Source organism: Elaeis guineensis, chromosome 13 (genome assembly GCF_000442705.2).
Source record: "Elaeis guineensis isolate ETL-2024a chromosome 13, EG11, whole genome shotgun sequence".
NCBI lineage: Eukaryota > Viridiplantae > Streptophyta > Magnoliopsida > Arecales > Arecaceae > Elaeis > Elaeis guineensis.
The window spans coordinates 49,510,614-49,521,774 of record NC_026005.2 but is presented as its reverse complement, the minus strand read 5'-3'; the positions used below and the strand labels follow the sequence as shown (position 1 = coordinate 49,521,774).

General features: G+C 35.3%; 1 protein-coding gene across 1 annotated transcript; it reads left to right on the top strand.

Moving 5' to 3' along the window:
- The first annotated feature begins 1,835 nt into the window (after nucleotides 1-1,835).
- Nucleotides 1,836-10,456, top strand: LOC105033113 (uncharacterized). Its single transcript, XM_010907768.4, has 3 exons — nucleotides 1,836-3,614; nucleotides 5,824-6,009; nucleotides 9,893-10,456. The coding sequence occupies exons 1-3, from the start codon at nucleotides 3,102-3,104 to the stop codon at nucleotides 10,190-10,192; spliced, it is 999 nt and encodes a 332-aa protein (XP_010906070.1). The 5' UTR covers nucleotides 1,836-3,101; the 3' UTR covers nucleotides 10,193-10,456.
- Nucleotides 10,457-11,161: the final 705 nt, after the last annotated feature.

Here is an 11,161-nt window from a genome sequence, read left to right as displayed (position 1 = left end):
CAATAAAATTGCAACCATATTTTTCCTTCACAAAGAAACCAGTGTTGTCATGCACTGCAGACACTGTTTGCGAAAGAATAATTGAGGGAAGCTTCATGTTGCTGCTTTACATAGACAAACATGGCTATGATCTAAATGACTTCTGGGATTTATACATGCATGATTTATTAGCACATCAATGCTCTAAATATGTAAATTGCAAGAATGGACATTGGTATACTGCTTGGGGTCATTAGAAGATCAAATAGGTGGATGATTAACATCACCAAGAATCAGTAGTTTCAAGCAGTTTTTCTTGTTCCCCTTCTTTTTCTAACAGCATCCATGTGATGGATTAACCTCTTGATTGATTATGAATCATTCCATGAAGCCTCACTCAGTAATCATCCCTTGGGATGAAAGCAAAAGCAGTGTTCTCATTGATCTCTCATCCCCACTGACCCCACACTTCTCCCACGCACCCATCATTACCCAGGATCACACCTTATAATATGTTGTGTTACTGAGCATGCCATCTGTGGGACCATTAATTAACCCCAAGCATGAAGTGGTGGAATACAACTCTAAATATCTTTCAAAATAAGCAACCAAGGTAAATAAATTATTCTAAAGAAAAGCCACTCATGCAGCAGTGTTAATCTAATTTTTATACCTTCCCTTGAGGCATTTCTGCAATGATGTCGCGGAGATCTGGAGCACTCAAAAAGTACACTGGATTGCGGTCATGGAACTAGGCAACCAGAAAAGGATGAACAGAGGACTCCTCATACTGGCTGATGCCAATAGCAAACACAACAGAGCCACCTGACGCTTCGTAGACACTAAAAGTTAGCAGAACATCTGAGCTTTGGATCTGTTCAGGCTGTATGAAATCAAGAAAATGGAAAGTACCACTTCAGAGTTCAGATAGATGGGACAAGGTTCAGTTCTAGGTACAGCAATAGTAATTTATGGTCAGGCATCGTAGTGCTGACGGCGTCGCAAGATACATCATCTGTCAATAAAAACATTTCATTTGGGTATCGGTACTTAGCATAAGTGAGTATCCTTAATAAACCAAACATTTGTACAAATGCTTGGCAGGTGGCTGTCCTCTCCAATCTAGTGAAAATATATACCTTTCCTTAAATATATACACTTGCATTCACTGTCCATCAAACACTCCCATTCTAATAATCATGGACATCACACTTCCAGAATTTTTTTCAGATGTAAGCCAGGCCGTTCCCAGGTGCTCCCCATCTTTTATAGGAATTTGGATGATGCAATGGGTGCTCCCAGTCACACATTCTCATTGGTTCGGGGTTTTCAGCAAGATTTCAAATCAAACAGTTGAAAGAAAGATGCAATATCATATCGATCTTCTGGTCACCCAAATGATGAATTATGTTGTTGCTTCATAAACATTATTCTTACAAAAGGAATAAAAGAAAGATGCAACCTCTTGGAACCACTTTACAGTTACAATATCTGCATGACTAGTTCTGTAGCTATAAATGATTCCATGAAGATCAATAAGAATCTCTATTGAGTTCTAAATTTTGTCCCATGAATCCAAATAAACACAATTTCAGGTTTGATTTTTTTAAGCCTGTCATGAACCCTCATTCATCAATTCCTGTTCTTGGTCATCATGGCAATTATGCGAAACATATCATGCATTTGTGAGAAAGCCAAGTTTTTGGATCATCATTCTTCCATAAGGGATTTTTCGTAATGGGTAAAAGCCTGACGTATCAATGCCGCATAGAGGTAGAAGATCTACGGGTCGTGAATTTTTTTTCTTGAAGAAGAAGCAATGATAGTATCTGAGGAATAAACATCGGCTAATTCTATATCAGCAGCCACAATAAGATAGAGAATGTAAGTGTTATCCGAAATAATTAGACTTTAAGCATCTATAGGTGGCTTTTCAAATCCGCCATCAAATTTGAGGGCACCCTGGATGGACGGTAGAAACTATCAAACTGGAGTATGATAAGGGTAGAGAGAATTTTTGGTGGAGCAGTGAAATGCATAGATATTGGAAAGAACACCAACGGACAAATCTTGTAATGCCATGTTAAAATTGTTTACAATGCATCCACACCTCTTTTAACAGTGGTTCCTCCACAATGGCTGGCTGAGAAAAACAATTAAGGGACCATTTATGTAGGACTTGGTAGTGGAAGATTTACTATTAATCTAAAATGACAGAGTTGGCAATCTAAGCTTTCCAGTTGTCCATCTTTTAAAGACCACAGCTTCATCCCCGAAGACATTGGCTTTCCAATGAATGGGGAATTGAGAAGGTTGCAGGCTAACTTCATGAATCGGTACACTGCTCCCTTGGTCCAGACAGTGGATACCTCCCGTATCTGTGAAGGGCAAGGGAGAAAAAGATACTACTGTTCCCTTCAATCATGCTACCTCTACCACCATCTGTGACCCACTTGTACCCAAGAGAAAAGGAATCCATCATTCACCTCATGCTCACAGCCTCCTCCAGTCTTGACCTTCAAGTCACTCTACTCTCTGTTCCCACTAATACAGATGGCATGCTCTTTGTATAATGTTGTTCCCATAATGATCTGGTAAACAATTAATTAACCTCACCGAAAGTGGGAGTGCTCATGAAGCCTACTCCACCTTTTATATTCTTGGAATTTCTTAAGCACTTCAAATATTTCTGGTATACCTTCAAATTCTTATCTAGTAACAATCTTTTGAAACTGTTCACGGTTGTTCACACACTATTCAGGACTGTTCATAATATTTGTAACAATGTAGCCCTCATCTTCCATAGCCCATAACAGCCCACAGCAATCAACAATGGCTTTCTCTTGAACAGATGATTAATGATGTTATTTGCTTCTTTGCTGTACCTCACAGTTTTTGTTTTCCTTAGAACTATGATTGTTTTAATTCTCTATAAAATTTTGATGTATTTTTTGTATGCCTTTAATATTTTTCAACACAAGAAACAGCATAATGACTACTAATGTTTATTGGTCCCATTCCCACCTAATCAAAGCAAGACTATCACAACGGCTAAAACACCTCTCCCGCTCATAAAACCTCTCCTCTTCACATCTTCCAATCACCTCTCTCTCTCTTCCCAAATGGCAAACCAAAGCATAGGAGAAGAGCAGGAAGCCCTCTTTCAATCCTCTCCATGCGCCCTCTACTATGTTCAGAGCCCTTCCACTGCCTCCCATGCCAACAGCCACCCTTCAGAGTCTGCCTTCCTCTCTCCCTTCACACACGAGACCTTTGACAATAACCAATCCCGGGAGGGCTCCCGCTTCACCCTCTCCCGCTACTCCTCCTCCCGGGGATCCAACAACTCCTTCCTTCATGAAAAGAAGATGGCATATGACGACCTCCAGAGCAATGACAGCCGCTTTAAAAGTGGCGGCCGCCAACGTCTTAAGATCATTACCGGCGATGAGGATGATGCCGGTGATGGTATTAGGAGAAGGAATGGACTTTGGAAGTTTGTCTCTTTAGATCCTTCTTCATCCTTCTTCTGCGTCGCATTTCAGGTCATTTGGAGGCTTCTTCTCAGCATGGGGCTTGCACTGTTCGTATTCTACTTGGCGACGAAGCCGCCGGCCCCGAACGTTTCCTTCAAGGTATATATATTGGTTGTTCTCCTGATCTTCAGAACGAATTATGGTTATATAGACTGTAGAGTACTAGATTCTGAAGGCTGATCCATGTTTGAAATTGAATATGCTTTAATTATACCATTAGTCTGTCTTTATGACCGTTGGTTGGTGTACCAAGATTTTTCACTATATGAATTTATTTATTTAACTGGGGTCTTGAACAAGGATATTTAATCTGCGAAAGTAATTTGTGTATAGATTGAAGAAAGAAACGTTATATAGAAAATCCAAGATGATAGTTGATGATTAATGATTTGCTGAGAACAAAATATAACTGTGACTAATGATGAAAAGTATGAGGAAATAAAGCAGAATATCAAGCAAAATGTCAAAGAAAAATAAAGAATGAAATATGAGTAGTGAACTGGTTGTTTTAAAATAAGACTGTCATTGAGCAAGGAAGTATTAAGACAATCAATGTTGGGATCATCTCTAAATAGTGTAGAGTTTGCAAGAAAGAAAAGGAATAAGGTGAGAATATTGTATGCATTCACATAAATGATCAGTCTTGCTGTCACTCTCCCAGAAGGATCTGCATAAAGATGCATGTGGCATCATGAAAACTGTCACTAATCTACACAATAGTTTGAGAATTTAAAGTAATAAATTATTACAGATGGAGTCGATTGTTTAAAATTAAAGCTATCTAACATTATCTAGTAAAAATGGAGGTTTGCCAAGTAACCATTCATACAGTGATATAATTTGGCTTTAAACTGCTCGCTTTCATTGTGATATACCTTCCACATCATCTATATGACTGCATTTTGCAACGCCCATGCGTTAAGCCCCAATATTTTCTCTACCAGCCTCCTTTCATCAACTATTCCATCTGTCTTCTTTTTTTTTGAGAATAAGTGCTCCATCTGCTCTTGATCTAGAGTCAGGAACATGTCCCCACTGTTGGAGCTATCTTTCTCCCATGTCTCGAGTTGAGTGGTTCCTGTAACTGAACAAATTCAAAAGGTGGATAACAAATTATGAAACTTGAACCTCTTACCTCACCTAAACCACAAAGCATTGCCTTAGATAGAATTCCTATGTAATGATTGCTGCCTTTGCATTCAAAACATAAATATATAGATGTTTCCATGCATGCAAGTATACGCATGCAATGAGGCATATCTTTCATCAGAATGACCAATGTTAGGACAAACATATATACGAAAATATCCTTCTTTTTCTTTACTATTTATTCAAAATATAAAATTAAAACTTAACAAAAACCAGCACTAAATATATCAGAAGTGAGCAAGTAACATGCAAAATAGATAATCATTGTATATTTATATGAAGGGAGGACATATTGAGATATTTAAACAGCTGTGATCTCCATAAACTATTACCTGCACTACTTAGCGTCAGTTTGTTAAACATTCAACTGATAATATTTATGTCCATATGTGTTGTTTAAAATCCATACATTCATCATTGCATGTAAACGGTGGTTGAGCCTGACCAAGGGCTATATGTTCTTGCTAATTTCTAAACATGCGAGAACATGAATTTCAGTAAGTGTCTTAAAAAACAATGTGATTTTGTTCAAATGGTAATCAAGCACACGCTTCCAAAATCTAATCCATTACAAACATGAGCAAATATCATTTTGATGTTATATTTCTAATGAGATTTACTTGAAACATAGCTTTCAGAATTTTTTTGGAAGTCCACTATTCACCTAGATTTGAGCAGGCCAGAAATTTTGGGTTAAGCGTAAACCTAGCTTGCTCTCTTTTCTTTGTGCTTCCTTTGAGAATAGCTAAAGTTAATTTTATTTGTTTCTCATAATTCTCTGATAGACAAGATTCAACGAGGCAAGTTATTGCATAGTTACTTCAGCAAAACTTTTTTTTTTGATGTAAAGTTACTTCAACAAACTTATTTGACAATAGATATCATCAATTATTCAAGTTTATGCCTTATCAAGAAAAAAAAACAGGCTTTATTTTCCGAGGCTGGACTTGGTGAACATGCTCCAAATCCAGTCCAAGAAAATGAGCATGCAAACAGAGAGAGAGAGAGATGTATATACTGTCGTTTAATTTCTTTTTAGCTTTCTTTTTCTTCTGTTTTTCAGATAATAAATTGGCTTTTTTTTTTTTTTTTTTTTGATGGAATGGTTAATTACTCTTTTTATTATATTTTGATCTGCATGCCTTTTGATCTTGTCCAGATAGCGGCAGTCAAACAATTTCATCTTGGAGAAGGGCTGGATAATACGGGCGTTGTGACAAAAATCTTGACTTGCAATTGCTCCATGGATATGGAGGCAGACAATTATTCCAAGGTCTTTGGCTTGCAAATCCGCCCACCAACCATTGAAATGGCTTTCGGACGCTTCAAATTTGCAAGTTCTCAGGTAACAATATTCTTTCTTTGTGAAATGATCAGCGAACCAGCGGGTCAAAATAGGTTGAGATAGGTGCTCAACCAATCATAATTTAAATTAACAACAATTTTGTGGCGGGTATGTCAAGCTACTCTCTGTGCACGTTTGTATGTTTGTATATAGTGGCCATTATTTGACTTCCTTTTTTTATAATGGGCATTATGTAGAGCGTTTTTCCATTCAAAAAAAAAAAAAAAAACAGTTTAGAAAACAATAATTATTTTATTAGGTGAACAGTAATTTAGACAAATATTGTTGTTATTCTTCTATTGTAATGTTGTTATGACAATAAATTATTATTTAATACAAATAATTTAAAACCTATATTATAGTGGGGCTTTGCTATAATTGAATATCATGATTATTGGAATCATTCCATCAATTTCAATGCCATACATATGAATAGGTCAATAATTCTAATTCCAACCTAACCAATTTATTAAACAAGTAATTTGGCCTAACCTTGTAACCCATCTAATAAGCAAGTTAGGAATTGACACAATTAACCTATTAAATTTAACTCGAAACACTTAACTCCATTAAAAATGGTTAGCAATCTTAATCCATTTGTTTAACATCTAATTAATAATGTATAAATATAAATTCAATATATTATTTATATAAAGTCAACTGGATCTATAATGTATCACTCATAGGTTTGGGTTGCTATTTTAATTAATTAGGGTGGGAGTGGATGGATTGTGGTTCGGGGTTCGGGGCATTGTAATGATTATAAGATTATTATTTAAAACCAAGGATAATTTTTTTTTTTTTTTCTTCTTTGAAATTAATCTCAAGACCTGCCATTTCCTTTTGGTTTTGGAAAAGTTTCTTTATTCATAGCTCAAACAACGTAATCTTTTCTTTCATTTGTCTAAAAATTATATTAATATACAACAAAATTTGACATTCATGATCTCATAAAGTTATTGCATTGAGTTTGCACCTTCTATCTATCTATGCTATGAATCAAGGTACGAGGGGCATTCTGTCCATACTAGCCCATCCCTACTAGAGAAGGAGATCGGGATGGGTTTGAAATTTTAAAATTCATTTACACAGGGAGAGAAGAAATAAAGAAGAAAAAAATGAAGAAAAGATGAAAAAAATAAAATATAAAAATATAAAAAAAATAAAAAAGAAAAAAAAAATAGAAGAGAGATAGAGGATATCTATTAAGATGTGTTGTGGTATAGAGAGTGCTTCTTTAGTCCCACATCGGTTATGAGTCAAGAAGAAAATGGCTTAAATGGATTAGAACCTTCTCTCTCAATGTGAGGCATCTTTTAAAAGACAAAATCGTAAGGCTCTAAATGATCAAGGCCCATTGAAGCCTAAAGATGGTCATGAGTTAAAGCGGACAATACCTCACGTATGTGGAGGAGGAGGCATAAACTGACCATCTGAGCCATTCGACCCCTTAACCCATGACCACAATATTGACGCCGTTTGTGGAAATGCTTTTTTCCTTAACCCATGACCACAACATTGAGGCACTTTTTAAAGGACAAAACCGTGAGGCTCTAGATGATCAAGGTCTATTAAAATCTAAAAGGCCCATTGAAGCCTAAAGGTCCATTGAAACCTAAAGATGGTAATGAGTCAAAGTGGACAATACCTCACGTATGAGGAGGCGGAGGCATAAGCCAACCATCTGAGCCATTCGACCCTTTAACCCATGACCACAACAGGATGCAAGACTAGGACTACTTCTGGAATGGGATGGAACAGTAGGATGTCCCATTATATGGAAAAATCGGGATGCCTTCATCCCGTAAGATTTTAAAATTTTAATAAAAATAATAATATCTCGAAAATAAAAATATTTCTTTTTACATTCATCTATTATTTTATATATAAAAAATGTCTCTCCTATTAATCTTACTGGATATATAAATCACTCCCCTCACTTTCTCACCCATGTTAACCACCATATTTCACATGCCTCTTTTAGATGGGACCTCTCCACGAGACTCTCTCACAGATTGGACTTTATCTTTTTTTTTTAATCTATTTTCGATTAGATTCTAGTTCAACTCCTGAACAAATTGGGCTTTATCACTCGCTCTCTTTTTTTTTTCTTTTAGGTGTGAATTTGCTAATATCATATAAAAAAATATAAGTTTTAAAATTTAAAAATATTTAAAAATATTATATATATTATATATATATATTTTTTCTTTTTAAAATGCCCTTAAAATTTTTTGCAACTATTACTCGCTCTCTAATTTCAAGCCAATTGAGCCATTCAAGACTAGTTAACATTCAATTTGAATTTTCGACAACTAAATAATTCTATTTAAACCTTATATCATTATATTCCTCTTTCGAATCTACTCTCATAACAATCTATTTGATAAAACATTATTTTTGTTCAAGTAATGGCAATTTCAATCAAATCTAATACAATTAAAGGAAATTACCGGACCAACTTTACCAAACATAAGAAATCCATTTGCCTAAATATGTCATCCATAATTTCTAGCAAGGTGTTAGGCCTACATTGTATACAAGATATTGTATATAAGAAATGGACAGATCCAATGCGAACATGCATATGCGTTTGAAAGTAATGTTTTCCGTTTCTTTAGACGGGAAAATTGGATTTTCCTGAAAGAAAAATTTGTGAGCGGTAACCAGACCTTAGCCTTGCCCGGGCCGGGACGGGACGGGATGGCTTCAGGTTGGGCCCAAACCCAGACCCGAGCTTGGCTCGGCCTGGTCTTGGGCCTAGAATACTACGCTAGAGCTCAGCACATCCAGGAAATCTGGGCCTTGGATTGACCCCTAAAATTTCTAAATCATAATTTGCATATGACATCAACTATCCGTTTGGTTCACTGGAATGAATGTTATAATGAAATGGACATAAAGGACCGGATCATATTTACTGGAGGAAGAGTGGTTTGCATGAAAATGGGAACAAATGATTTTTTTTTTTTTGAAGTAATTGAGAGTATTTACAATATAAAGAGTAACAAATAACATAGTTTGATATGATTAGCTATTGATGGTTGTGATGTCAAATAAAACTAGAAAATTTAATAAATATTTAATTTAAAATATTATTTCAATAAAAAATAGTAAAAATATCAAGTACCACTTCTTGTTATATTATATTAACCAGTACTTAAAGGTTTACTATTTATTATATACTAGCACAGGCATTTTGCTATGCATATTTAAAAAAATAAAGATATAAATATTTAAATAGTATTAAATTAAAAATGAAAATATTATAAATTATTTTAAATAAAATTTAAAGAATAAAAAAAGTAAAATATATAAAAACGTAAATAATTAAGATTAAAAATTAAAAACTAAAATATTAAATTTGAGATTAAAACATAATTAAAATAAAAACCAATTAATGAAAAAAGGTAATAAAATTAATGATATATTTATATATTAATTAAAATTGATTGCATTTCAATATATAACTAGTTAAATTAGACATCAGAATTCAACTACTATTATTTTTTTTTCCATGTATTCTTCTATTTCACGTTCAAATAATGGAATGGGAATTGTGATTTTAATACCCTATCTTCCATTTCCATTCCATTCTGATACCCATTCCAATTCCTTTTCATTCCTAAAAATTAAAATAGTGCAAGGGAAATGGCAGAGGTATGGTTTTTATTCTGTTTCTAATGCCAATCTTTTTCTAGAAATCTCAATATCTTGAACTCTTCGATGAAGGCTTCTTTCTTCTTCATTAGAGTTGTAAGTGATCAAGTTCAGTTTTGCATATTGGTTATTTAATTTTAGCTCCCATCAGTAACTCATAGTAATATCTGGAGGGCTTACTTCAAATATTTCTTTATTTTGTCCTTTCTTTTTTATGTTGTAGGGTGAGGAATCATATGTCGGCAGTGAAAGTTCTCTAACATCAAGGCAGTACGTAGGTGCGAAGAACAAGCCAATGTATGGAGCTGGCCGGAGCATGCAAGACTTGCTGGAGTCTGGTAGGGGCTTGCCTTTGGTGGTTAGAGTGAAGTCAAGATCTAGTTATCATGTAGTATGGAGCTTGGTTCGACCAAGGTATCATCACCATGCAGAGTGTCTCCTGATCCTCAAAGGTTCATATGATGAGAAACATCATACTCAGATATACAACAGTACTTGCATCTTCTCCACTTCTCATGCGTGAGAGGCATGACATACTCCAATTCCTTTTGTGCATAGAGGCTTTGCTTCAATTTTTTGGTTAAGTGGTTGATATATACTAAATTATCAGGTTTTGCAAGTAACAATATGTTTATCTATAATGAGGGGACTTTGTGCATTGCTTGTATCCATATGTTAGCAAAAATGAATGAGCATTGCCCCAGTGTCAGACCCCTTGCAAGTGGATGTTCCATGTTCCAGTCTTAGTGGTGCATTTGAAGGTATATGGATCTGGATACTTAAAATATTGGTTGAGTTTCCATTCTTTTGTTTTAAAGATGTGGTTAAAAATGGGCAGTATTTGGTTTGAGTTACATTGGAGCAGCATAGTTTGAATTCTGGACTTTATCCTACATTCTGGTTGTTGCTATCTCATTTCAAGGATTATGTTTTGCCATACTCGTATGTCATGCCGGCTTCTTGGCAATATTTCATTGTTGCTCCGAAAGTACGATTTGGACTATTGAGTCATCCAATGGGTCACTGTTTCTTCTCTTATTTTGTCCATCACCTTGTTTTACCAGCTGGTCGTCTGTATTTTTGAGCTTTGTTGTCATTTGTTCTCTCATGAAATGAATAAATGGAAAAACCCACCTCTCTCTCTCTCCCTCTCTGGTATGGTTAGCAATAAAGTGGAATATATATATATTTTTTTGATGAATATGGGAGGCAAGATCGCCACCTGGCTTTTATTAAAGATGGAAGATATTTACAGTAAAGAACAAGAAGTTGATAAACCAACCACTTCCCATTCGGAAAATCAGTAGAGATTATAGAGCCTAATAGATCGTAAGGCTATTGCCAATCTTGATGGCATATAAGGCAGAGTTAGAAGAGGAAAATGGAGCCCACACCATCTGAAGGTGAGGAAAAGAGTAAGCTCAAACATCCTCAAGTAGAGATGGTGCCATTTTGAATTTAAACCAGATTTTTGCATGCTCAGTTAGAGAAC

Excerpts from the sequence above, each read along its gene's own strand:
- LOC105033113 (XM_010907768.4), top strand. The coding sequence starts at position 3,102 with ATGGCAAACCAAAGCATAGGAGAAGAGCAGGAAGCCCTCTTTCAATCC. Across the intron at positions 3,615-5,823 it reads CCCCGAACGTTTCCTTCAAG|ATAGCGGCAGTCAAACAATT; the intron begins GTATATATATTG and ends GATCTTGTCCAG. Across the intron at positions 6,010-9,892 it reads TCAAATTTGCAAGTTCTCAG|GGTGAGGAATCATATGTCGG; the intron begins GTAACAATATTC and ends TTTATGTTGTAG.